We start from the raw sequence: 27,514 nt of genomic DNA on the forward strand, positions 1-27,514 counted from the left end.
TACAATCCATTTTTTCCCCCGGAGTCTTGGATTTTGTCCTGTCATTATGTATCATCCTCAGTCTCAGTCACATGCACGAGTCTTCAGTCACTGTCCTCTTCCAATACAATGTTGGTATAGTCTAAACAATTAGATGCTTCATAAATAATATATATTCATAAGATTTACCTGTAAGAATACATAGTTGACTACCAACCAATGCAATTATAAAGTTTCCAAGCATTAAACAAGTAAACCTTTTTTCAGCTTTTTATCAAGTATGCACAAGTCCACATTGTCTGAATAAAGATCAGTTTTAGCTAAAAATAGCAGATTCATAAGGAGGACATGGAAATATTTCCAACCTTGCATCATTTTCAAAATGGTAGACCTGGTTTGACCTTTTATTTAACAATAATTTGGTCATACATTATTATACATTTTGCTAGTTTTGTTTCACTTTCTACATTCATTTGTAAAAAAAATGGAAATATATTTCTCGATGCCAAATGAATTTTCAATAAAGGAAATGATTAACAGGTGCATTTGGCCCATGTGTTGTTGATTGTTGGTGACAGTTTTATCCCTTTATGTAGTGAGGGAAGGAGAATAGGCAGGCAGTGATACATGTCCCTCCTCTGGCAGCTTAAATGGCTTTTGTGACTGGGATGATTTCAACAGCCTGGGAACCAGCCAGTAGCCACTGCCAGCTTCACTCAGGCAGAAAATGGAGGCAATAGCCGTGTCCAGATTGGTTGCCAAGTGTAAATAATGTGTGTTCATAGTCAACACGAGGGTGCATACAACTATAATAGCATATATACTGATGCAAAGGTGGCAAAGATTTACATAAGTTTCTTAAAGGAAGCAAAATATGTTAATTTGGTATATCTGCCAGAAATGCGACTTTTTTAAGAGAAATAAGTTAGTGAAATACATTTTTTTCATATTTACACTGAAATAGACTTTGGGGAGAAATGGCAAGTTGTATGTTATTGTGTAGGAATACTAATTTCTGGAAGACAAGCATCAACATCCCTAGGTGGTGTTGAAAAGATTGTGGGTAAATGTTATGTTTGGGATGTTTTGATATGGAACAGACTGAGCACTTGTAGAACCTGGCAAGGATTTGCCCAGACTCCAATCAGATGCACCCCCTCCTCCTCCACCACCCACCCCCCCCCAGCCTTCCCCCTTCAATCCCTTCCTTTCCCTCCCCCCCCCGTCACCCCCCATTTCCAGCTGCCTCAAGCACCCACCTTTCATTCATCCCCCTCTATAGGTCGTAGGTCAAGGAGCTGCATTCTCATTGGTTACAGTTCTGATCCCATATCCTTATATGGCAGAGAAGCATTAGTAAGCCCTGTCCATTCACCCTGGTGGATGTAAGCCTACGGCCCTGGTGTTCTCTGGAAATACACCACTCTTCAGTTTTGACTTTGAAATAACCCTTATAGATACAATTAATAAAACAATATCAATCAGGAAAACTTTTCGATGTTGTAATATTTATTGCCCACTCATTATCAATAAATATTTGTGTATGCAAAATAATGTTGACTATATTTAAGGAAACGCCGACAATGAGGAGTTTCTGCTACATCTGTTGTTTATTGCTGGTGCAGTAGTGCTGTTTTCCCTGCTAATGTAGGTCTTCTGCATCAGCAAGGTAAATGTTGGCTCTCTACTTCCACAGGCATTAGATCAGCCAACATAGAAAATGTATTGATCAGCAATAATGGCTTGCACGCCATAGTTTTGTTTGTCAGGCTTTTGATGGAAACGGAAAAATATTTGTTCTGTATATTCATTGTTCATGGGAACAAACGGTACTTGGCTTGAAGGGTTTGGGCATTATTGTCCTGCATTGGGGTAATTCACAGAAGAAATTACCAAGACAGTAGAAATCTATTGTGAACATTAGTGACTTAATTTCGTCAACCATCTAAGAAAATAAATTGCCAGAAAATAGATGAAAAAAGAAAGAAAGTGTTTTTACAGTATGTAGTCATGTTTTCTCAGTAAAGTAAGGCACAGCATTGTGATTGTGATTTAGTAGTGAATCTGGATAGTGAGTGTATGTTGGTTTAGGACTTTGGTGGCCATGTTCACAGCGACAGATTCCTATGAGTGAACATCATTTATTCATTTATCTATTGTTATGATTAATGAGGAGTCTTTAGAAATAATGAATGACTATAGTTTTGATCTGTATTTGGTGTTGGAGTAAGCTATTGCTGGTGTGGCAGTGGTTGGGCAGCATTGGGTGGTTGACCGGGTCATCCCGGATGACAACTGGCCAGTACACTGGAGGAGTTTTCCCATGACCACTAAGTAATTAATAACCCACGGCCGTGGTAATGTTGCACAATCTGCTCATCCACGACATGTTGCAACAGTATGTCAGTGAGGTATATTTGGGAATTGATTTGTTGTGATTGATGGTGCTGCTGCAAGTGAATTATATACTTGACAGTAGCTGTCACATCAGAGGATTGAAGTAGGCAGTGACAGGCTCATTCCAGGCCTGTTAGTAGTATTATGATTAGCAAGGCAGAAGGTGTTATATATGTGTATTGTGGAAACTAGGCAAGTTTCATAAATGTGCTTCTGTCTTCTGGAACAAGAACAAGATTATTACAATATGCTTTATGAAGTTATCAACAGTTAAGTATGAAGAACTTGTTTATGAAAACATTTCATGAGAGAAAGGGTGTGTCGTGTATGACTGGTGAAGTTTATTGTTTATGGCTGACTTGCCTGTAGTTGGGGCGGTCATTGGGTGATGGAGGGTGTGTAGGAGCCAGCTGCTACTACATCTCCTCCTGTATCCAGTCTGCTAGCATTTACTGCAGTGTCTACATAGATCAGATGAGATGAGGGATGGAAGCCTTGAGCTCCTCACTTCTCCAGTTCAGAGCCTAGCCACCATGGCTGTTCCCTCTATATCAAGGCGGTGAATGTCCTGATGGGACGACAACTTGCAGCTCACCTTGTCATGCACCATGGTTGTTCCCTTTATATCAAGGCTGTGTTGCTGGCGGTGAATGTCCTGATGGGACGACAACTTGCAGCTCAGCTTGTCATGCACCATGGCTGTTCCCTCTATATGAAGGCTGTGTTGCTGGTGGTGAATGTCCTGATGGGACGACAACTTGCAGCTCACCTTGTCATGCACCATGGCCCTTCCTTCAGCTACATCAGGTGTCTTCCACACATGGCCAGCCACACATCCCGCCTCATCACTGGGGCATATCTGGCACAGCTGCTGGCAGCTAACCACCAATTAAAGATAGACAGGAAAATTTAAAATCTTAATGAGCCCTTCTGTCCTACTTGACATCCTATGCCAAATGGTCCCAATTTACATTTAGAAAAAGCATGCCTGCCTGTCCCATTTTCTCATCCCATCTCAGGGACCAGGGTTCATTTTTTTTATTTTTAGAGGATTCATGTTAATTAATATGTCTGCCTTCATAATGCAGATATTAGGAATTTGAAATGATTTCAATCACTGGGTAACATGTTTTCAAGTTATGATAATTTTCCTATTATGATTATGCACTTTTTGTAGTGAGACTTAGGTTTACTTCCTGTAAGGTGCGTGAGGCAGTGCGTAGGTACAGTTGGTTCTTGTGTTGTTTATATTTGCAAGCTTTCTAAGTGGAGTCCCTGAGGCCCAGGCTCACATCCGTGTAGTGCACCGGCCCGCAATGGCTTTCACAGAGTCCCCTAGTTATGAATGGCTGAAGCCGGAGTGAAACCCCAGATGCGGAAACTCTTCTGATTGGTTTTAAACCTGTCCGTGCTTAAGTTGATTCATATGGGAGAAAAAGACAACTGACAACTACCACTGACAGGAGCCAGATCTCACTTAGAATTAAATACAAATGTATTTTTTGCAAAATACAGATTCTAAAATAATATGTTTAAAAATACTTCCAGGCAGCCAGAAACATTCAGCGTAATAATGGTTCACCGTCTAGTTACATACTTTATTACAATTCTTCAATAACTTTTTGTCCTCTAGACTGAACACAAATTTGTATACTAATTGCAAAACAAGTTTCCATTCATCTCATGGAAGCCTAAGAAATATGTATTGGTGCGAGGTGTTATGGAAAGTCCGTGAATTACGTGCAGCATGGGGTACTTGCCTTTCCCCACCTCCTCTCCACCTTCCCAGCTGTCGTGTTCTGTTACCTTATGTGTTGGCCATCTTAACCATCTTCCTTCTCAACATCTAACAGTCTAACGATGGCTCTCTAATTACTGTCAATTAATGCTAATTAGATTTCCATCCCGAACCAGGGCATGGGTATAAAATGTAATTACTGGGAGTACTCTTTAAAGATTTGTTTACAGCCATTTGTAAACGGGGTCAGTTTGTGCTTATGGTGCTGTCTGTAGCTTGATAGATGGGCATGCACACTGGAGAGGCTGAGAGAACAGTCTCACACATGTGTTGAGCATCACTCTCAAATCAGGGCTCAACCTACACTAGTGATTTTATGTGAAACTTACTCCCTCTCACACATCTTTATAAGCTTGTTTCTATATATACAAATATTTCTTTTCAAAACAATCGATTTTGCTTGTAGTGAAGTCAGATTTTGACAAGATCCCAGGCAATGTCGTGACCAACTGATATGTTTGTAATCCATTGTTATTTTGTACAAGGTGATATCATAGAAGGACTTAGAACTATTTCATAGCACCATTACTAATTTCATTATCGTATTGTTAGGTGAATAGCAGACATTTTTGTGATTTATGTTTTTGTAGATATAAAAACAATTTCTGCTTTGTTTTTTCCCGTTGAGTGTGTACCCCATGAAGCCCATTTTGTTTGAATTGTCTGCTACCAAAGGACCTGTTGCCACGTGTAACTGCTTGTTTGACTGAGACTGTATGATGTGTGTTTGTTTCAGACCTACCCTCCTCTCAAGTCCCCCCTCTCACCCCTGGCACCACACAGAAGATGTCACAGGCCCTCATAGAGAGCTTCAAAGCTTTTGAGAAGGAACAAACTCGACTCAATATTCCAAAAGGTGAGCCATTGTTAGCCAGTTATCTACAGCACTGAAATCAGATAGGCATATTAGCTTCTTCAAGAAAGATGAAGGAAAAGTATATATATTTTCACAATAAATCTTGTAATATTTTAGATATGTTCAGTGTTAAAGTTTCCTTCCTGTTCAAGAATTCAATACATTGGTGGAAAACTGACATTTGTTGAGGATAATTAGATATTCCACTACAGATTGGATTCATTTTTATAAGTATTAATAATTAATCACCATATCTGGTTCTGATTTGTTGAAATTCACAAGGATATTACATTTTAATTGGCAAGGTATCAAAGTGTGTTACAAATTATGTAATTGAAATCAAAGCCCGACATTAAGCTTCCTGTATTAATATTTATCAATATCAAACAGTGGTTCAGTTTGGTGAGGACCATCAACAATAGCAGACAACAAAGACACAAAATGAAATTAACAGATTTTAGATACCTGTGACAATGAATTGTTTTCTATTACAATAATTTGAGCAATATCCCAAATTAGTGAGCAGATGATGGCAGTGATGTTTAGCATATAAAGGGCAGCCACCGCTATTAGGTGCCGTCTGTCTCCCAGTTACACCGGAAGTTTTTGATTTCCTGTTCGTTACATGGGAGACCCCAGGTCACTTGAATCCTGGCATATACACAAATTTCAGAGCAAGGTAAAATGATTGCAATTTAGTACCTGGTCACATGAGTCCATTTTGATATTAAAAAGGTGGACAAGAGGGATCTTCAGGGCACCTGATAGCTGCTGAGCATGCCTTTGCAAATAAATCCCCATAAAAACATAATCAATTGTAGGATTAGGGGATTGTTTTCCTTCCAGTGTGGGCACAAGGGCACTGGCAATTCAGGGTACTCCATTTCAGTAATTGCTCACTCTGTAACTGAGATATTTGCTTTTTGATTCATGTGAAATAAGTGATGGTGATTTCCATGCAGAACCTGGTGATGAGACTATTGCCTTGAGTTGAGAGCAGCAGGTAGGGGACTTAATTCCTCTTGTAGATGGGGGACAGGGGAAAAGGGAATGACCTTTTAACACTTGCAATTCACTTTTGCAGATGGGACTGTGATAAGCTAAGGTATTATTTATTGCAGAAACGTTCCATTACGGGACAGATGCAATTTTAAAAGACAAAACATTGTGATTCATATATACATCTATACAGGCATACATAATTTACATTCTGTTATAGATATTTCACTATTGATTTGTATATTATTGAGCAGTATGATTTCTGTACAACTTAGTATTATGGATGCAGATTATAAAATGCTGTTAAAGAGTGAAAGACAAATTAGCTGTAAGGACTTGATTACCTAACACTGGCAAACTCCCCAGAGAAAAGCAGAAGAACTCATCCCTATAATTGTCAGACAGCTATCAGCCTGGATGAAAGTCATAAAATATTGATGATGTGAGCTCTATTTATAGTTCAACTGTTGAACACCAACTCATTACCAATTAACGAGTCAATTTAGCAGAGCTGGTGTGGGTATATAAGATTGCCTGCAGCAGTGTGAAGCCAACACACCTTGAGTGTTTGAGCGGGAACACAGGGTGGAGTATTAGTTAGCTAGGTGCGGTAGTGGTGACAGCTGGGCTTTACTGACCAGGGCAACATGAGGGACTGTCTGTATGCTCAGCCTCTGCTTCAGGCAACGTGGGGTCAGTTGATACTTACTGCATGTAGATCTTCAAGGAATAACTGTCACTTATTTTGTCTCACCCCCCAGAGGGACACCCCCCCCCCAGGAATTTGTTAATCAAATTAGATCATAACTCTGTGATTTTTGTAAGAATTAGTCAACTATATTGAATGTGTCTTCAGAAATGTATGCCCTGGTATACGTGCATGCTTGGACAGTGTAGGTCTGTGTTTGACATAATGGAATTTATGTAAGCAATTATAACACATTTCTTCTTCATGCAATAACCATATAGTGGGAGTGGGACATTCATATTTGCCATGGTGTGGGTTGATGTATGTTCTGGTGTTTGTTGTAGACCCCATGCAGTGGTCCCCCCTCCACGTGGTGCAGTGGTTGAACTGGGCAGTGCAGGAGTTCAGTCTTGAGGGCATTAACATGGCCAACTTTGCTGTGAAGGGAGCTGATCTCTGTAAAATGGAAAAAGAGGAATTCCTTAGTCGCTGTCCACCATTTGTTGGTGATATCTTATGGGAACATTTGGACATTCTACAGAAAGGTAAATATGACATTTCTATGTACATGTAAGAGATTGGCTAAATAGAATGGATGTGTAAACAGCGTATGATGAATGGTTAAACTCCTATAAATGACATGTTGCCCTTGTTTCATGCATTGTGATTTGATGTGGCATTGTTTACTAGTTTTGATTACTGCTGTTGTGATATTGAATTGACCTCTTGTTGGTGTGTTGCCTGTTGTCAGTACCTGAAAGAACAACACCTAGTACCCTCTGTGGCCACTACATAATGTGTACAAGTGTGTGTCATGTGTAGGCAGGTAGTGACAGTGCCACAGGGGACCTACAGAGGCAGTAGAGGTAGTTCACTGTTGTGTTGTGTTGTTGTGTTACAGAAGTTGCTCAAGAGAGGTCACTGTTGTGCAACGTACCACCAAATTACAGTGAGCCAGTATGCATGCCCGAGTTTGGTGAACGTTATCACCAGCACAATCAGCAAAGTAAGCATTTCATCTTCATATCTACCTCTACCTCAGTCAAGTTCATAACAAAATACTTGTAACTTTTGAAAACTATTGCCTAGCTTTCAGATTAATTTTTATGCATGCTTCTGTTACAAGTGAATAAATATGTACACTTGACAATGCAGAGCATATCCACATGCAGTGGTAGTAATGCATGTTATTGTGTTGCATTCAGTTGTTAGAGGTCTCCATGTTGCATGAACTAACACTGCTGCCACTGACAGTGCCATCAGCAAGATGAGTATAACAGTAATATTGCTGCATTATTTAATGGTGGGTTATAATACTGATATTGCCCTGCAGTTTCATCATCAAGCTGGTTATAACACTGATATTATCCTGCAGTTTCATCATCAAGTTGGTTATAATACTGATAGTGTCCTGCAGTGTCATCATCAAGTTGGTTACAAGACTGATTTTGCCCTGCAGCTTCATCATTTAGTTGGTTATAACACTGATATTGTCCTGCAGTATCATCATCAAGTTGGTTACAAGACTGATTTTGCCCTGCAGCTTCATCATCAAGTTGGTTATAACACTGATAGTGTCCTGCAGTGTCATCATTTAGTTGGTTATAACACTATTATTGTCCTGCAGTGTCATCATTTAGTTGGTTATAACACTGATATTGTCCTGCAGTGTCATCATTTAGTAGGTTATAACTGATATTGTCCTGCATTGTCATCATCAAGTTGGTTATAACACTGATATTGTCCTGCATTGTCATCATTTAGTAGGTTATAACACTGATATTGTCCTGCATTGTCATCATTTAGTTGGTTATGACACTGATATTGTCCTGCAGGTTACAGCAGCTCTGAGGGTGGCAGTGTCCCGCCAGTGTCCACGGCTCACAGCTACATGGAAGGTCAGTACATTCTGTCATTTGCAGAGAGAACAAGGAATTAGTCCACCCTATTCCAACCCCAAATGAACCTATTCATATCAAGAACAGTGTAATTTTAACATTGGATGATGTTCTTATCTGAAAAATGTTCATTGAAGAAACACCTGATCATTACATTGTTCATTTATTACTTAAAGCATTTACGTCAATGTTGTGTGATTTTGTGAATATTCCAAGTTCGATAGCTAGACAAATACATGTTGAGGTACTCAAGTGTTTATTATGTGGAACATTGTATTGCAGGTTCCTATCCGATCTCCGAGTCTCTGCAGACACTGAATGACATGAGCAGTGGAGGGGGAGGTGGGGGCAGCTATGAGGACACATCCGACTATCAGAGTCTGGAGCACAGCAGCTATTACGACCAGAGCCCTACTGATTTCTACCCCATGATGCCCGAGCAGAAGTTCCGCCCACCTGCCAGTCTACACGCCAAGAACCTATGTCGTGGTAGGACTTTTGTATTTACCATTGTTCACATCTCCAGGGATCGCATTTCAGAACACCTAAACTTACCCCTGGATCCATTCCCTTGGTTCTCGCAATCTCAAATTACCCACCTTTGATTTCCATTTGCCAATTGATTGGTACACTGGACCTAGTACTATAGCCAGAAATCGAGTTACAAACCAGCTTCAACATTAGGTTGGCCAGTCCAATTGATTATGATCGAGTTTGCGAGAAATTGATAAACTGACTGAAACTTGAAAGAAAGCACTCAAAAATCTTTTTGATGGAAAGGATGTCTTCATGTCCAGTAAAACTGGCAGTGGCTTTGGTTTCTAGGTACTACTAGTTAAATCCCTTACCCTATCGCTTTCCCATAATGTTGACGTTTGGTTGGTCAGTAAAATGTTAATGAAAATCAAGGGTTGGTAATTTGAGATCATGAGAACCACGAGAATGAATCCAGGGGTTTGGTTAGGTTTACCGAAATGCTAGCCCTCTGTGGAGACACAAGTGAATATTGTCAGGTTCTGAATGTATGTAACATGCACATCGTTTCAAATACAAAAGCATGGTCAACTGCCTGTATGTATGGCAGCCGGCATGTATACCAAAGTCATTTAGGAACTGTTGCAATGTTACAAGCTGGTGGTGTATGATACCTCTGTGTTGTGTAACACTGTGTTACTTTCTACCTTGCTTAATTAAGTATAACAGAGTTCCTTCATACCATGCTTAAGTATAACACAGTTTCTTCACACCTTGCTTAAGTATAACACACAGTTTCTTCCTACATTGCTTAAGTATAACACACTGCTCCTTCATACCATGCTTAAGTATAACACACAGTTTCTCCACACCTTGCTTAAGTATAACACACAGTTTCTTCCTACATTGCTTAAGTATACCACACAGTTTCTTCATACTATGCTTAAGTATAACACACAGTTTCTCCATACCTTGCTTAAGTATAACACACAGTTTCTTCCTACATTGCTTAAGTATAACACACAGTTTCTTCCTACATTGCTTAAGTATAACACAGTTTCTTCATACCATGCTTAAGTGTAACACACAGTTTCTTCATACCATGCTTAAGTATAACACACAGTTTCTTCCTACATTGCTTAAGTATAACACAGTTTCTTCATACCATGCTTAAGTATACCACACAGTTTCTTCATACCATGCTTAAATATAACACAGTTTCTTCATACCATGCTTAAGTATAACACACAGTTTCTTCATACCATGTTTAAGTACACCACACAGTTCCTTCATACCATGCTTAAGTATAACACAGTTTCTTCATACCATGCTTAAGTGTAACACACAGTTTCTTCATACCATGCTTAAGTATAACACACAGTTTCTTCCTACATTGCTTAAGTATAACACAGTTTCTTCATACCATGCTTAAGTATAACACACAGTTTCTTCATACCATGCTTAAATATGACACAGTTTCTTCATACCATGCTTAAGTATAACACACAGTTTCTTCATACCATGTTTAAGTACACCACACAGTTCCTTCATACCATGCTTAAGTATAACACAGTTTCTTCATACCATGCTTAAGTATAACACAGTTTCTTCACACCTTGCTTAAGTACAACACATTGTTTATTCCTACCTTGCTTAAGTATAACACACTGATTATTCCTACCGTGCTTAAGTATAAACACTTTCTTCCTACCTTGCTTAAGTATAACACACTGTTATGTATGTCTCACTATGTTTCTGCATTGCTTTCCTACGTATGAATGCTGCTTATGTATGACTCATTGTGTTTCTGTGTATGTTGCTTATGTATAGCACTGTTTCTGCATACCTTGTTTACATAGCACACATGGTATGGTGCATATGCTGTGAGTTGGGTGACACGCAGTGTGTATGTGTGAAGGGGAGTGATGTGCAAGCCCAACAACTCCTAGTGTTGTTCCTTCAAGTGTGAACATCCCACGGCTGTCACGGGAGTTTAAGGTGTTTACACCAACCATCTCATCTCCTGCACCTCCTTGCCAAGAAATTATTTACAGTTTCAGTAGTTATTAAGAAATGAGTGAATGGTGTAAAATGTCCTTGTAGACAAGAAGAATGATCATCACAAGATCTGTGTAGCACCAGGCTGTATATTGTGAAGAGGAGGGAAGGGCAGTGTTATAGTAAGGCAGGAAGGAGGGTTATGTTGGCATGAATGGTGGGAGAAAGTTGGACCAATGCCAATGATGCACTCTCGACACTGATGCTAATCTTGCCAACAACTTGATATGCATTGATATACCAACAGAGACCATGACATTGCAATACCGTAGTTTACATACATTTATACCCACATTGAAGTAGTCCAGTGAATGCTTGCTCCACACTGAGCCAGGAGCCCAGTGGATGCTTGCTCCACACTGAGCCAGGAGGCCAGTGGATGCTTGCTCCACACTGAGCCAGGAGGCCAGTGGATTCTTGCTCCACACTGAGCCAGGAGGCCAGTGGATGCTTGCTCCACACTGAGCCAGGAGCCCAGTGGATGCTTGCTCCACACTGAGCCAGGAGCCCAGTGGATGCTTGCTCCACACTGAGCCAGGAGCCCAGTGGATGCTTGCTCCACACTGAGCCAGGAGCCCAGTGGATGCTTGCTCCACACTGAGCCAGGAGCCCAGTGGATGCTTGGTCCACACTGAACCAGGAGCCCAGTGGATGCTTGCTCCACACTGAGCCAGGAGCCCAGTGGATGCTTGCTCCACACTGAGCCAGGAGCCCAGTGGATGCTTGGTCCACACTGAGCCAGGAGCCCAGTGGATGCTTGGTCCACACTGAGCCAGGAGGCCAATGGATGCTTGGTCCACACTGAGCCAGGAGCCCAGTGGATGCTTGCTCCACACTGAGCCAGGAGCCCAGTGGATGCTTGCTCCACACTGAGCCAGGAGCCCAGTGGATGCTTGGTCCACACTGAGCCAAGAGCCCAGTGGATGCTTGGTCCACACTGAGCCAGGAGGCCAGTGGATGCTTGCTCCACACTGAGCCAGGAGGCCAGTGGATGCTTGCTCCACACTGAGCCAGGAGCTTAGTGGATACGTGCTCCACACTGAGCCAGGAGGCCAGTGGATGCTTGCTCCACACTGAGCCAGGAGGCCAGTGGATGCTTGCTCCACACTGAGCCAGGAGCCCAGTGGATGCTTGCTCCACACTGAGCCAGGAGCCCAGTGGATGCTTGCTCCACACTGAGCCAGGAGCCCAGTGGATGCTTGCTCCACACTGAGCCAGGAGGCCAGTGGATGCTTGCTCCACACTGAGCCAGGAGGCCAGTGGATGCTTGCTCCACACTGAGCCAGGAGGCCAGTGGATGCTTGCTCCACACTGAGCCAGGAGGCCAGTGGATTCTTGCTCCACACTGAGCCAGGAGGCCAGTGGATGCTTGCTCCACACTGAGCCAGGAGCCCAGTGGATGCTTGCTCCACACTGAGCCAGGAGCCCAGTGGATGCTTGCTCCACACTGAGCCAGGAGCCCAGTGGATGCTTGCTCCACACTGAGCCAGGAGCCCAGTGGATGCTTGCTCCACACTGAGCCAGGAGCCCAGTGGATGCTTGGTCCACACTGAACCAGGAGCCCAGTGGATGCTTGCTCCACACTGAGCCAGGAGCCCAGTGGATGCTTGCTCCACACTGAGCCAGGAGCCCAGTGGATGCTTGGTCCACACTGAGCCAGGAGCCCAGTGGATGCTTGGTCCACACTGAGCCAGGAGGCCAATGGATGCTTGGTCCACACTGAGCCAGGAGCCCAGTGGATGCTTGCTCCACACTGAGCCAGGAGCCCAGTGGATGCTTGCTCCACACTGAGCCAGGAGCCCAGTGGATGCTTGGTCCACACTGAGCCAGGAGGCCAGTGGATGCTTGCTCCACACTGAGCCAGGAGGCCAGTGGATGCTTGCTCCACACTGAGCCAGGAGCTTAGTGGATACGTGCTCCACACTGAGCCAGGAGGCCAGTGGATGCTTGCTCCACACTGAGCCAGGAGGCCAGTGGATGCTTGCTCCACACTGAGCCAGGAGCCCAGTGGATGCTTGCTCCACACTGAGCCAGGAGCCCAGTGGATGCTTGCTCCACACTGAGCCAGGAGCCCAGTGGATGCTTGCTCCACACTGAGCCAGGAGGCCAGTGGATGCTTGCTCCACACTGAGCCAGGAGCCCAGTGGATGCTTGCTCCACACTGAGCCAGGAGGCCAGTGGATGCTTGCTCCACACTGAGCCAGGAGGCCAGTGGATGCTTGCTCCACACTGAGCCAGGAGGCCAGTGGATGCTTGCTCCACACTGAGCCAGGAGCCCAGTGGATGCTTGCTCCACACTGAGCCAGGAGCCCAGTGGATGCTTGCTCCACACTGAGCCAGGAGCTTAGTGGATGCTTGCTCCACACTGAGCCAGGAGGTCAGTGGATGCTTGCTCCACACTGAGCCAGGAGGCCAGTGGATGCTTGCTCCACACTGAGCCAGGAGCCCAGTGGATGCTTGCTCAAAACTGAGCCAGGAGGCCAGTGGATGCTTGCTCCACTCTGAGCCAGGAGCCCAGTGGATGCTTGCTCCACACTGAACGTCCTCAGTTTCATTGACCCACTTGAGATAATTTTATTTCCACATAAAAATCCAGCAGGAATCTACTTAAACACATACAGGTCCATTGGCTATCATGCTGAGAAGCATAAGGGATCTTGCTAACTCACTGAGGTCTGTGCAGAGATTCTAGCTCCCACATTTATTCCAGTACGGTATACATAGAATGGCGAACTAGACCACATCTGGAGGCAACTAAACACGCCTTTTGTCTGCACCCACCACAATTAGAGAATGATTGTGTTTTTTATTCCAAAAGGCCGCAATTTCACAACAGATCAAGTCAAGTTGCCACATCTGGAACAGAGTGTTGGTTTCCCTGTTCTAGCGGTAATTCATGTATAGTCAAGCATACAAATTGGAAAATTTTGGCACCTTTGCCAATTGACACACCATTTCTTGTAAGTTGCCTGTTTACTCTGTAAGCTGCAACCAACTACTGCTTCAATTCAGGTTATAAATTGTATGTTGACGAGGAGTGGGCTTTATTTATAGACAGGGGTAGCTTTGATCCTGATCCACTGACAGGGAGAGAAGTTACTGCACTTTCATGTATATAGCTGAAGGTGGTGGAACAACTGGTAACTTTTTTAATTCCTACATTTTGATTGTACGTGATGTCAGTCTGTTGCTAATTCTGTTACCATAGTTACCATGTATTTTTTGTACTCGTTGACTGGGGAGGTGGGAGTCAAGGGCAGATAATAAGAATAAATATAGCCCACTGAAGAGATCCAGGCAGAGTAGAAAAACAAAGCTTGGTTGATCACAGCCAACACTGCCGCAGACTATAGGTGATTCCTCTGTTCCTCTATACATTCACAACAAACAAGGCATACGACTCATTCTTGAAAAACATTGCTGGCAGGATTTTCCCAGTAAGTGCATCACATTATATCAACATCACTGGCTCGGGAAAAATTGGAGATTTAATAGGTACCACATAAGGTGTCAATCTGTTTTCAGGAACAGGGATTTACAAGGGAATCTATTCATCCCATGTGTCTTTACATATAAACGTCCCATACTTCACATATGAAACTTTAACAAAGTGCTTCAGCACTGTCATCACCTAAAATAATTTGAATATTTTTTATGTATTTATAATTGTCTGCATAAGCAAATAATAGTGTCAACGACACCGATTCTGACACAGCATTGTGGAGAGATCTAGCCAGTGCCTGTAAATCAGTGTTGTGTAGTGCAGGTTTATGAGTATCACGCTGTGGATGTCCTACACACTCCATCACTGCCATGAAGCTACACACTTCTCTCTTTTCCTACCATGTTGCTAAAAGCTGATATTTTTCATCTACTGAAATAATAGAAAATGTCAGCACATACATTACCTGTCTACTTGGTTTTGTAGACATGCCTGAATTGTTTTCAAGTACATAAAGGTGAGCTGTTTTCTTGGAGCAGCCATTTGAATTATGATAATCAGATATGGAAATTTTTATGTTACAAACTAGTGTCCCCACCGTGATATTGCTGGATTATTGCTGAAAGCAGCGTAAAACCATACTAACAACAAATTATTGACGGGATATTTATTGGCAAATATTGCATATTTCAGGCCAGTACCTACCAGACACTCCGCCACAAGACTACTATGAGCAGCAGTCCTACCAAACAGTGCCAAGCATAAAGACAGAGATCCCATGGTCAACACAAGAGTATGGCCAGGATGTTAGTGAGAGCTGGTCACAAAGTGACCATCGCTCTAGTCTGCCCCCTGTTGGCTTCAGAAACATCCAGTCAGGAGGTTCAGACTCTGGCAGTGTAGACGCAGGGAAACCCATGATCCAGGCAGCAGCACTTGCAGGGTACTCAGGTGAGGTGACAGCACATATTGCACAGTGCAAAACTAGTTACATATACCATTAGTTCTTAATGGGTTGTTAAGTGTGGTAACATAAGAATAATAAATATTACATTATAACAATAAAAATTATGAATTCATTATTATGAAGTTGAGAGGAAGGAAGTGTGAAATATTTTCCTCTGCAAAATAGTGTTCATTTAGAGATATTACAAAGACATAGACACCACATCAGCATAACAGGACCTTGTCAAATTTTACAAAAGCTCTTAGTAGCCTCAGAACATCTGTGAAAGGTGATGTTATGACATGTAACACAGGACTGAGACAGTCGAAAGGAGTCCACCTCCTACAATACCAATCATGGTGTTGGAGAAATGACATGAGCGTGATCACTTGATTGCCTGGCAATCACTTGATGGTCTGGCAATCACTTAGTGGTCTGGCAATCACTTGATGGTCTGGCTTGATGGTCTGGCAATCACTTGATGGTCTGGCAATCACTTGATGGTCTGGCAATCACTTGGTGGTCCGGCAATCACTTGGTGGTCTGGCAATCACTTGATGGTCTGGCAATCACTTGGTGGTCTGGCAATCACTTGGTGGTCTGGCAATCACTTGGTGGTCTGGCAATCACTTGGTTGTCTGGCAATGACTGGTCCCTTTTGATGCGTCTCATCTAGTTAAAGGGTAAATTGGGCTTCCTGAAGAATTGTTATCCCCCAGGAAGTGAGTATAAATTGGACAGACAAATTAAGTAGTCTGGGTTTGTGGGCAGGAAGAACAGAAATACCATAAAAATGACACTAAAGTCATAAGCGCAAGATGATATGGACGCCAGCCATCCTAATGTCATGCTGTTTACAGGGGAAAAGGTTTTGTAGAGTGAAGATGACATTGTGTCATTTTCTGTGACAATTAATGTCACATATGTGAAATATAGTGCAGCTAAGTCATTTATGTCTCTGTAGAAGTATACATTATGTCTTTATTTTTAGACAAGTAGCCTTTTGTTTCATAAGTGTACAGTGATAATGAAAATATTTTGTCATTAATACTGTGTGCTAGCACACCTCATATAAGTGCTCCATTTTTATTGACCAATTATTTTTCAGTTTACACTTACATGAAATTCAAGCAATTATCATGACATTTTGATTGTGGTATAAGGGGGAATAAATATATTGTCATCAAACTATCAGGACACTGTCACATCTACAACATGACATACGTGACAAGTTTATTTTAGAATTTGTGAAGGCAATGTATATAGCTTAGGATCACATACATATTAGAGACATGGAGCCTGACCTGAGGCACAGTTACCTGTAGCAGTGTTGCTTAGCATATTTACATTGGACATACTGAAACTTTCCAGCTCGATGATGATCTGTCAAACATAGAAAGTTGTTGGCTGTGTGCATTACATGATAATAATTTGTTTGTGTTTGCAGGAAGTGGCCCCATCCAATTGTGGCAGTTTCTGTTAGAGCTTCTCACGGACAAGTCATGCCAGCACTTCATCAGCTGGACTGGAGATGGCTGGGAATTCAAACTGGCAGATCCAGATGAGGTCGCACGGAGGTGGGGAATCCGCAAAAACAAGCCAAAAATGAACTATGAAAAATTAAGTCGTGGTTTGCGCTACTATTATGACAAAAATATCATTCATAAGACGGCAGGAAAGCGCTATGTGTATCGCTTTGTGTGTGACCTACAGAGTCTGCTTGGCTACACACCTGAAGAACTGTTTGAAGCATGTGATATCAAACCACAGAAGGACAAGGATGATGACTGAAATGGAACACAAAGGTCATTTGTGGCAATTTTGACCTATCAAGGACACTTTGTGATCTCAAGGTCAAGGTTACAGATTTGACTTTGGCAGCAGAATCTGAGAAAGGATGTTGCCAAAAGGCAAAACCACTGTTACCCCAGGTCATTTACTGACATTTGACCTCACAAGGTCAGCCTATTTTTTTTAAATGGCAAATGAGTTTTGAAAGTTTCTGTACAGCTGATGGACTTTGAGTTGGTGATAACTAGATATGTGTATAAAAGAAAGGTTAGCAGCTTTTGCTAGACAGCTGGTTACAGCTGCTGTTAAGATGTTATTTGGTGGTTCCATAGATTTACACAGCTGCTTGCACTGTTTGATCCAGGCTGAACCTGAGTACTGAGAACAATGATGGAAAGAAAATACATGTGTCATTACACGATGCCACAATACTTGGAGCACATGTCCCTGTGAAAATGTGCAGCTCACAGAGACACAAACCTTGAAGTGCTGAGCTTACCAAATTTCATCAAATTGACTGAAAGAGATAATAAAGTTTTCCAATATGTAAACAGCCCATGACTGCTAAAGACTCGTAAAAGTGCCTAAACCTTGATGTTTGCTTGATTAAAGCGCCCAGTGTTACGGTGTGGAGACACCTGGGAAATGGGGGATCTGAAGCTTGTGTGGAGCAGGGCGTGTACAGGCCTGGGGGTGCAGGAACCCTCACCGAGTGCCGTCCAACACCTCGGTCTGGTCAACAGGGTGCTGGTAACACAGCAGACACCTCATGTTGGATTCAGCGTTCAGATCTTCTTATATATATTGTGCCAATTGTGGACTTATCTTGGGATCAAATCCAGCTAATTTGTTTGTCCAAGTGCTCTTGTGAAAATAATAAAGTTAATGTCAGTCATATACTGAATAAATGTAGCAATTTATTTTTTGATGTTCAAGAATGATATTTTAATGTTGTGTATTTTTCAGTCTTATCAACAAAATGAATATGTGTATATAAATGACTACCAAGGAACGTGTTGAACAAATATTTTCATACTTAAGAGGTAATGTTGTATTTTTATATTGGTAATTGATCAAAGTTTACTCTTTACAGATTTGATGGCATTCTTTGTTGCCTTATGGATATGTATCCTAACACTTCAGTGAATTTGTGTGAGTGTATTTTTGTTATTTGACAATAGTCCTGTTAGGAGGTAATTTGACATGCAGTCATATTTAATTTGACTATTTTTAAGGTGATAGTAGAATATTTTCGCATGATATTCTGAAATTCAGAAGCAAAAAACATCAGCTTATTTCCATGCTGTTATTATCACAGTGTTGAACATGACACAGTAGTCCAATAATGCATTTGTGGAGATGTCTCATTTGGTCTGCGTAGACCGACTGAATGGAGTGTTTCCTACTACCTAGTCTCACCCGTGTGTTCTGTGGCCATTCAGATATTTCTTTACTACCTTTATACACTATTTTATATGCTTTATGCAGTGGAAGGCTACCGATACTGAGACCAGTCTTTTATCCCCTTCAACTGTTCCCTTGATGAGCTGTGTCATGTTGAGCGCAGCTACTATCATACCATGCCCATAGATAAAGATAATGAAACATTGGCTGCATGTTTTCATATGTGCTAATATTTTTTTACCTTTTCAAAAATATTCCCATGCATAAAGTAAAACTGCAATATGCTACAGGCTGAAGCAAGGCAATATTTTCAAATTTTGCAGTTATATCATATATTTTGATAGCCTTGAATTTATGGTCTTAAATGGTGCTTAAATCATGTTCTTTCACCCCCCCCCAAATGGGGTGTTTTACGGTGACCTGTTTTGTGAGCTGAGATTTCCAAGTGCATTTACTGTTAACATCCCATGTAAACATCATTGTTGTTATTGTTGTTTGCTTTGAAACTCTTATCCAGAGTAGGTTATGTTCTAGTTTTATCAAGTTGTTATTATTGACAGTTTTATATGATTGAGTGAGATTTGGAGGAATCGGTGAATGCCAGTAGAAACTGTAGTAACATGGATTGACAGATGAATGATTTAGGGAATGAATGAATGAATGAATGAATGAATGAATGAATAATATCCAGTGGGGAAATCACATTATGTTTTGAAAAATTGATTTTTTATGGAATTTGTTAACCTCTGGATATCTGTTTTAAAGAAAATGTTAAACATTCATCACATCCAGCCATAACATACGTTTTGACATCAATGTGTTACATTTGATCCCATTAAAGTGTCATCAATATGTCATCCCAAATCATTGCTCATCTAAACTTCCAAGCTTGGGTCACGTGTCACATCGACAGTGCTGTGGGATCGGAGCTTGGGTCGCATGTCACATCGACAGTGCTGTGGGATCGAAGCTTGGGTCATATGTCACATCGACAGTGCTGTGAGATCGGAGCTTGGGTCACATGTCACATCCACAGTGGTGGGAGGTCGGAGCTTGGGTCGCATGTCACATCCACAGTGCTGTGAGATCGGAGCTTAGAACACATGTCACATCGACAGTGCTGTAAGGTCGGAGCTTGGGTCGCATGTCACATTGACAGTGCTGTGAGGTCGGAGCTTGGGTCGCATGTCACATCGACAGTGCTGTGAGGTCGGAGCTTGGGTCATATGTCACATCGACAGTGCTGTGAGGTCAGAGCTTGGGTCGCATGTCACATCGACAGTGCTGTGAGGTCAGAGCTTGGGTCGCATGTCACATCGACAGTGCTGTGAGGTCAGAGCTTGGGTCGCATGTCACATCGACAGTGCTGTGAGGTCGGAGCTTGGGTCATATGTCACATCGACAGTGCTGTGAGGTCGGAGCTTGGGTCGCATGTCACATCGACTGTGCTGTGAGGTCCGAGCTTGGGTCGCATGTCACATCGACAGTGCTGTGAGGTCAGAGCTTGGGTCGCATGTCACATCGACTGTGCTGTGAGATAGGAGCTTGGGTGTTACAGACATGCCCGCCAATGTGACTTCAGAGTAACTATTATCTTCACTGTTACATTTTCACACCAGTCATGTTAGAACCAAAACATTCAAGCTCCATGATGCCATCTTATGGTGCAATTGGAGCAAACTTAATAATGGTTCATTGTTGACATGCTTAAGGCCCTGCAAATTTCAGTTTCTTAATAACTCAATCAATCATGAAAAGGCCAAGCTGTTATATATGACAAAGTTTCTATTTTTTAGACCTAAAACTACTACCAGTATTTTGGTGTTGTCAGGGGGTCGGCATGTCTTGTGTGTCACAAATGTTGTGCGGCAGGGGCTTGGTCACATGTCGCACTGAGGCATTCTGGGGCCTAGATTTAGCTCGCGTCACGTTGATGTGTTGTGGGGCCTGAGTTTAGGTGAAGAGTTGTCAGTCTCACCTTGTATCTTATTATATTTACATGTATTTTGTACCGTGTACGGATCAAGTGACACTGGACCATGTGTGCCTTGTGTCCACTATCACTGCTACTGCTGCCATGTTTTCTATGTTTTTTACCTGTTGTATAGATGTGAATTATTTTTGTGTACCATAATGAGGTCAGCCCCTCATCACTAGCCCAACTCTCTGTATTTAATTTTCTATGTGCATACTAGATTGACTTACACGAACAGAAAAAAAATATGTAATGAAATTAAAATGTTAATTTTGTATGTTGTAAACTGGAGTTAAAACCACCCAGTGAGGATTTCTCTTCATGAGAAGTACAAGGATCCGTTAGGTGTTGGATATTGAAATAAACAATCATACAATCACCTTCATCTTTGTCTTCCTATTCCTGCATAGCGATATATTGTCATGGAGACCTATAGGAGCTGTGAAATACTGGCACGTGAAAATCCGTGTTAGAATAGGTCTTCAGCAAACCATGATTGTCGGAAGAGGCGACTAACGGAATTGATTGGTCAAGCTTGCTGACTTGGTTTGAAGCATTTCATCAATCCCAGTTGTGTGGGTTGATACTCATGATAACATTGTCTGGTCCAGACTTGATTATTTACAGATGCTGAAATATTGCTGAGTGTGGCGTTAAACAACAACAAATGAAATGAAAAAGTGAACTACAGCCTGCTTTTTGTTGTGATGTCCAACCATGGTATGACAAGCATGGTGTGACCTTTCTAATGTTATGGCAACCTTCCTGTATGGTATGACAACCTTCCTGTATGGTATGGTATGACAACCTTCCTGAATGGTATGACCACCTTCCAATATGGTATGACAACTGTTCTTAATGGTAAGGCAACCTTTATTTATGATATAACAACCTTCCTGTTTGGTATGACAACCTTTTTGTATGGTATGACAACTGTTCTTAATGGTATGACAACCTTTATTTATATCACAACCTTCCTGTATGGTATGACAACCTTCCTGTATGGTATGATAACCTTTCCTTATGGTATGAAAACCTTTCCTTATAGTATGACCACCTTCCAATATGGTATGACAACTGTTCTTAATGGTAAGGCAACCTTTATTTATGATATGACAACCTTCCTGTTTGGTATGACAACCTTTTTGTATGGTATGACTACCTTCCTGTATGGTATGACAACCTTTCCTTATGGTATGACAACTTTCCTGTATGGTATGGCAACCTTCATGTATGGTATGACAACCTTGCTGTATCGTATGACTACCTTCCTGTATGGTATGACAACCTTTATTTATGGTATGACAACCTTCCTGTATGTTATGACAACCTTCCTGTATGGTATGGCAACCTTTCCTGTATGGTATGACCACCTTCCTGTAACGGTATGACAACCTTCCTGTATGGTAAGACAGCCTTCCTGTATGGTATGGCAACCTTCCTGTATGGTATGGCAACCTTCCTGTATGGTATGACAACCTTGCTGTATCGTATGTCAAACTTGCTGTATCGTATGACTACCTTCCTGTATGGTATGACAACTTTTATTTATGGTATGACAACGTTCCTGTATGGTATGGCAACCTTCCTGTATGGTATGACAACCTTTCCTTATGGTATGACAACCTTCCTGTATGGTATGACAACCTTTCCTTATGGTATGACAACCTTTCCTTATAGTATGACCACCTTCCAATATGGTATGACAACTGTTCTTAATGGTAAGGCAACCTTTATTTATGATATGACAACCTTCCTGTTTGGTATGACAACCTTTTTGTATGGTATGACTACCTTCCTGTATGGTATGACAACCTTTCCTTATGGTATGACAACCTTCCTGTATGGTATGGCAACCTTCCTGTATGGTATGACAACCTATCCTTATAGTATGACCACCTTCCAATATGGTATGACAACTGTTCTTAATGGTAGGGCAACCTTTATTTATGGTATGACAACCTTCCTGTATGGTATGACCACCTTCCTGTAACGGTATGACAGCCTTCCTGTATGGTATGACAACCTTCCTGTACAGTATGGCAACCTTCCTGTATGGTATGACAACCTTCCTGTACGGTGTGGCAACCTTCCTGTATGGTATGACAACCTTTCCTTATGGTATGACAACCTTTTCTTATAGTATGACCACCTTCCAATATGGTATGACAACTGTTCTTAATGGTAAGGCAACCTTTATTTATGATATGACAACCTTCCTGTTTGGTATGACAACCTTTCCTTATGGTATGACAACCTTCCTGTATGGTATGACAACCTTTCCTGATGGTATGACTACCATCCTGTATGGCATGCCCACCTTCCTGTATGGTATGGCAACCTTTCCTTATGGTATGACAACCTTCATGTATGATATGACAACCTTGCTGTATGGTTTGACAACCTTGCTGTATGGTATGTCAACCTTCCTGTTGGGTGTGACAACCTTCCTGTATGGTATGACCTTTCCTTATGGTATGGCCACCTTCCTGTATGGTATGACAACTTTCCTGTATGGTATGACAACCTTCATGTATGGTATTACAACCTATCCGTATGGTATGACAACCTTCCTGTTTGGTATGACCTTTTTTTTATGGTATGACAACCTTCCTGTATGGTATGACAACCTTCCTGTAACGGTATGACGACCTTCCTGTATGGTATGACAACCCTTGTGCGTAATATGATATCTTTTGTGTTTGGTTTTCCAACCCTCATGAAATATTTACTTGAAAGCACATTTTTCACAAACTCGACCGTTAAGACAAACATTATATGATGTTACTTAGAAAGCTGTCTTGTGGATCCTAGAATACCATAAGCATCTTTGGAAGTACACTTAGGGCAGATGACCTGATGAACAATGACTAAATGAGTGGGATTGGAAAATTCAATAACATAAACCTTTTCAGTTAGAGGTTTGGTTTAAAGAATATTTTCTTTTCTTCAAAATGGATTGGTCAACAGGCGCAATGCCTATTTGAAGACCTCTCCGATGTAAGAATATTCATATCATGTGTCACAACACACCATTTGGGGTTACATTCGTCATAATTTCATTGACATACATTTGTCACTGCCCATCACTTTACAAAGTAAGACCAAGGTGTTTATGAGACTCGACAGATGGAATCTTAGTGCCACCCATGAAAGATCGGGCATAGGGGTCATGTATATATGATTCAACTTTCCCCTGCACAGACGTTAAAGGCTGTTATCCCAAATGTTGCTATACTCAGCCCATTTCTATTTCTTGTCAATATTAACGATCCAGTAGATATTTTTGACACTGTTGTTAGGCTTTTTGCAGGCTATACTTCCATATAATAGGTGAGCTAGAGACATTTGAGAAGAGCGTTAAATCAGACTTAGCAAAACTTGGCCGAAGTCTGGTTGGTTGATTTTTTTCCAGATAAGACTGCATTGATATTTCAATGAGAAACTTTCCTGAAGTATTTTCATGTAGTGACGTTTATTTCACTCTTCAGTGTATATGGCACGTAGATTATGGCACAACTGCAGTACACTATGTGGAGATCTTTCGGATGTGGTCGCGTAAACGATCTTTCTTGTTCCCGTAATTCCAGAAACCAGTCATCATTTCTTCTTTAAATGTTATGACAATGATGCCATACAAAGTGAAAATTAAAAACCTTAACAGACACGGTTTCTATAAATATTATTTTAAACGGAAGTGAGATGTTTGATTTACCTTGACTTCGTTACAGATTTCCATAGGCTTATTGTCATCTTCATGCATAATGTTCAGCTGTGATGCTCTATTTGTATACAATTTATCTTTTCATTCTGTTTCTAACATGTAATGATTTTGCAATGAAACATTGTATATAGCGGAGGCGATCATGTTACGCCTTATGTCTCATATATTTGTATTGTGACAATTTCTTTATACAAGCTATATCCTCTGATCTTGTCTAGTGATGTTTCGAGCCGAGGGGTAATGGCCAAATGAGGACCCGCGGCACAATACAATCACTGACTGACTGACTGAGATTGGAGATTTAACGTGCGCTTTCCGACTTACAGCGTATTTCGCACACGGGCCTGGCCGGGCCATTTAGTGGAGTGAAAGGAGGAAAAAGGGGTGCAAACCAGGAGGGGGCTTTATTGGTTGCATAAATAGTTTTTGGAAATTTGGAAATTTGGAATAAGATGCCTGGGGGGTGTGGTGTAGAAGTAAGGGAGTTTGTAGTTGTTATGGTGGAGTTGCTGTGTTAAGTGGTTTGTTGGATGTTTATTTTATGATTAGATCCGATTTATTAGGTCTGTTTTAATTAGATAGACTACTAGGGCTTTGAATTTTTCTGCGTTATTTTGGGGGTTTAGGATTGCTTCTAGGGTGAGAGCTTGGTTTAGTTTTAGGTTTGCAAGTAGTGTTTCTCGGTGGGTGTGGTAGTGGGTGCAGTGTATGAGTGCGTGTTCTGGGGTTTCTAGGTGTTTGCAATGTGGGCACTTGCCATTAGCGTGTTTTTTAATTTTTAGGAGGTGGCTATTTAGTTTGGTGAATACAATCACGATTACTTTACTGATATATACATAAACTACAGGTGATTCCGTGGAATATCATTGGCTAGCCAAGCAATGTTTTTGGCGTTTATGTTTCAATGATCCTAAAAGGAGTTAGGCCGCGCCTGCTAACGAACTGCTGTTTCCTGATTGGCTGATAACGTTAATGGCCGGGTTTTGTGTTATTACGCTGAACAATGATTTCACTGATTTCATTGTATTGTCTACGGTTATTTTTCTGTTAATAATTAAAACATCAGCCTGGGAAGTTATTATTGTTTACGTATATATATATTTTTTAAAATAGCTTTATTCTTTGGGTGTTTATGGAGTTGTGAACGTAAAATTTGGTGTGCACACTTTGCGTATGAGCTACAACACTGAAACACGATTGACTAATAATATTAGTTTATAAAATTGTTGTAACAGCCCCAGGCCTCGTCTGTTACTTGTGGCTGAAAGAAAATGACTCCGATGTTTTATCAAGACTAAGGGATTTTATGTCGCACCTTGTTCTTTGTGCTTGTGCTAGTGCTACCGGTCAATGGTCCAATTCATATAACTTTCACGGCTAATTTGCCCTCTAGGCAAAATGAAATCTGTTTCGGTGGAGGATCTAGATTGGTTATTTCTCTTACAAATTGCAATTTATATATATTTGTTGACCATGCTTGGACGCCATCGTGCCACAGAGATAGTGGAAGGGAAATAACTCAGTATATTACTGGAACACATGAATTCGTAGATGCGTACATAAAATATCTAACTTTAGGTAGCAGGTAACAAAAGTTTAATGTGCAATTAGTGTCCGAGAATGATCATGATGTTAGATATCTGTACCCATAGAAGTACTACTGCGACATTCTTTGTTTGTTTGTTGTTTGAGTAATATTCAGTAATATTACAGCTGTATGACGACGGTCTGTAAATAATCGAGTCTGGACCAGACAATCCAGTGATTGACATCATGACCATCGATATGCACAATTGGGATACGATGACTAAGTCAGCGAGCCTGACCACTAGATCCCGCTAGTCGCCTCTTACAAGCGTAAGGCAAGCATAGTTGCCTTTTGCGGCTTTTCATTGGTTGCTGAAGACCAATTCTAACCCGGATCGTAGTAGTAGTAGTAGTAGTAGTAGTAGTAGTAGTAGTAGTAGTAGTAGTAGTAGTATGGCCACATGGCCTAAAGTACAAGATAAGTGGTCACGTGAGATGTTCGTAATTGAAAACGTGTTTTATTAACCGAGCAACATGTTTAGGGGGTTTCACGTTTCTAGTATTTAGCAAATTTACCATTGACCAGTGTTGGTAAGGCAATAATGAGGTTAATACTTTATTCTAATGCTTGTGTACTTGTGTACTTGTGATCTTGTGTAGAGCATATAAACATTATATGGTACTCATCGACAACAGATAAGTATCGAACTTATTTACATCTTACGTCTTGATCTATTTACCTTAAAGGTATGTAAATATATTCTAAATTTACAGAAACTCTTCGTAGGTTTCGATCCTCTAGGTTATTGATGTAAGATTCCGGTTCAAAGAGCGATACTTTCATTGCTCCGTAATGAGATAAAAAGTTAGAATTTGTAATTTCACCATGCCAAGTCTGGATGTACATATGTGTTAATCGTTGTCTTAATATATATAAGAATTGTTTATCATCACCGGCGTCTTGTGCAATCCATACATGAGAAAATCCACAAGAGAATAGAAAATGGCGTATTTCTGATGTGCACATTGTTTTTCAAATTTCATCAAATTTTCTCAGCATAATATCACATTGATGGGAACAACTGTACTCATTCATTCTTAATAATCTAATGGAACATTTAACAATTTTCATCCAAGTAGATATATACAGACCATGACGTCCTGTCTCAACAAGGATAGCTTTGTTAGCAGCTAACTTTCCATCTTCCCGAAGCAAGAGAGTAAACTGTCCACTTTCCACCCTTGCCCAACTAGGCTGGAATTACTGGGCTCGATCATAGTGCCACCAGTGGTTATTACCAGTTATGTCCCCTCAAAGCCTCTAAGCTGACTGTCCTTGTGTAGCATCATACCAAAACCATGGCCTGGCTGTGCTAGTGTAGCACCATACCCAAACCATGGCCTAGCTGCCTTGTTGTAGCATTATACCCAAACCATGGCCTGGCTGTCTAAGTGTAGCATCATACCAAAACTATGACCTGTCTGTCTTAGTGTAGCATCGTACGTAAACAATTGCCTGAATGTCCTTGTGTAGCATCATACCCAAATCATAGCCTGG

General features: G+C 41.4%; 1 protein-coding gene across 2 annotated transcripts in view; it reads left to right on the forward strand.

Annotated features, from left to right (window-relative positions):
- The window catches only part of LOC139458352 (protein c-ets-1-B-like), a 48,036-nt gene extending 26,966 nt beyond the window's left edge, over positions 1-21,070 (forward strand). For both annotated transcript variants that reach the window (XM_071239745.1, XM_071239746.1), the window contains 7 exons: positions 4,911-5,030; positions 7,062-7,262; positions 7,619-7,723; positions 8,553-8,615; positions 8,898-9,104; positions 15,283-15,540; positions 16,983-21,070. In XM_071239745.1, coding sequence (XP_071095846.1) covers positions 4,911-5,030; positions 7,062-7,262; positions 7,619-7,723; positions 8,553-8,615; positions 8,898-9,104; positions 15,283-15,540; positions 16,983-17,326 — 1,298 coding nt within the window. In that variant the 3' untranslated portion in view covers positions 17,327-21,070. The remainder of the gene's footprint in view (positions 1-4,910; positions 5,031-7,061; positions 7,263-7,618; positions 7,724-8,552; positions 8,616-8,897; positions 9,105-15,282; positions 15,541-16,982) is intronic.
- The last annotated feature ends 6,444 nt before the right edge of the window (positions 21,071-27,514 follow it).

Source organism: Haliotis cracherodii, unplaced genomic scaffold, assembly GCF_022045235.1.
Source record: "Haliotis cracherodii isolate W230 unplaced genomic scaffold, xgHalCrac1.p SCAF_12, whole genome shotgun sequence".
Lineage (NCBI taxonomy): Eukaryota > Metazoa > Mollusca > Gastropoda > Lepetellida > Haliotidae > Haliotis > Haliotis cracherodii.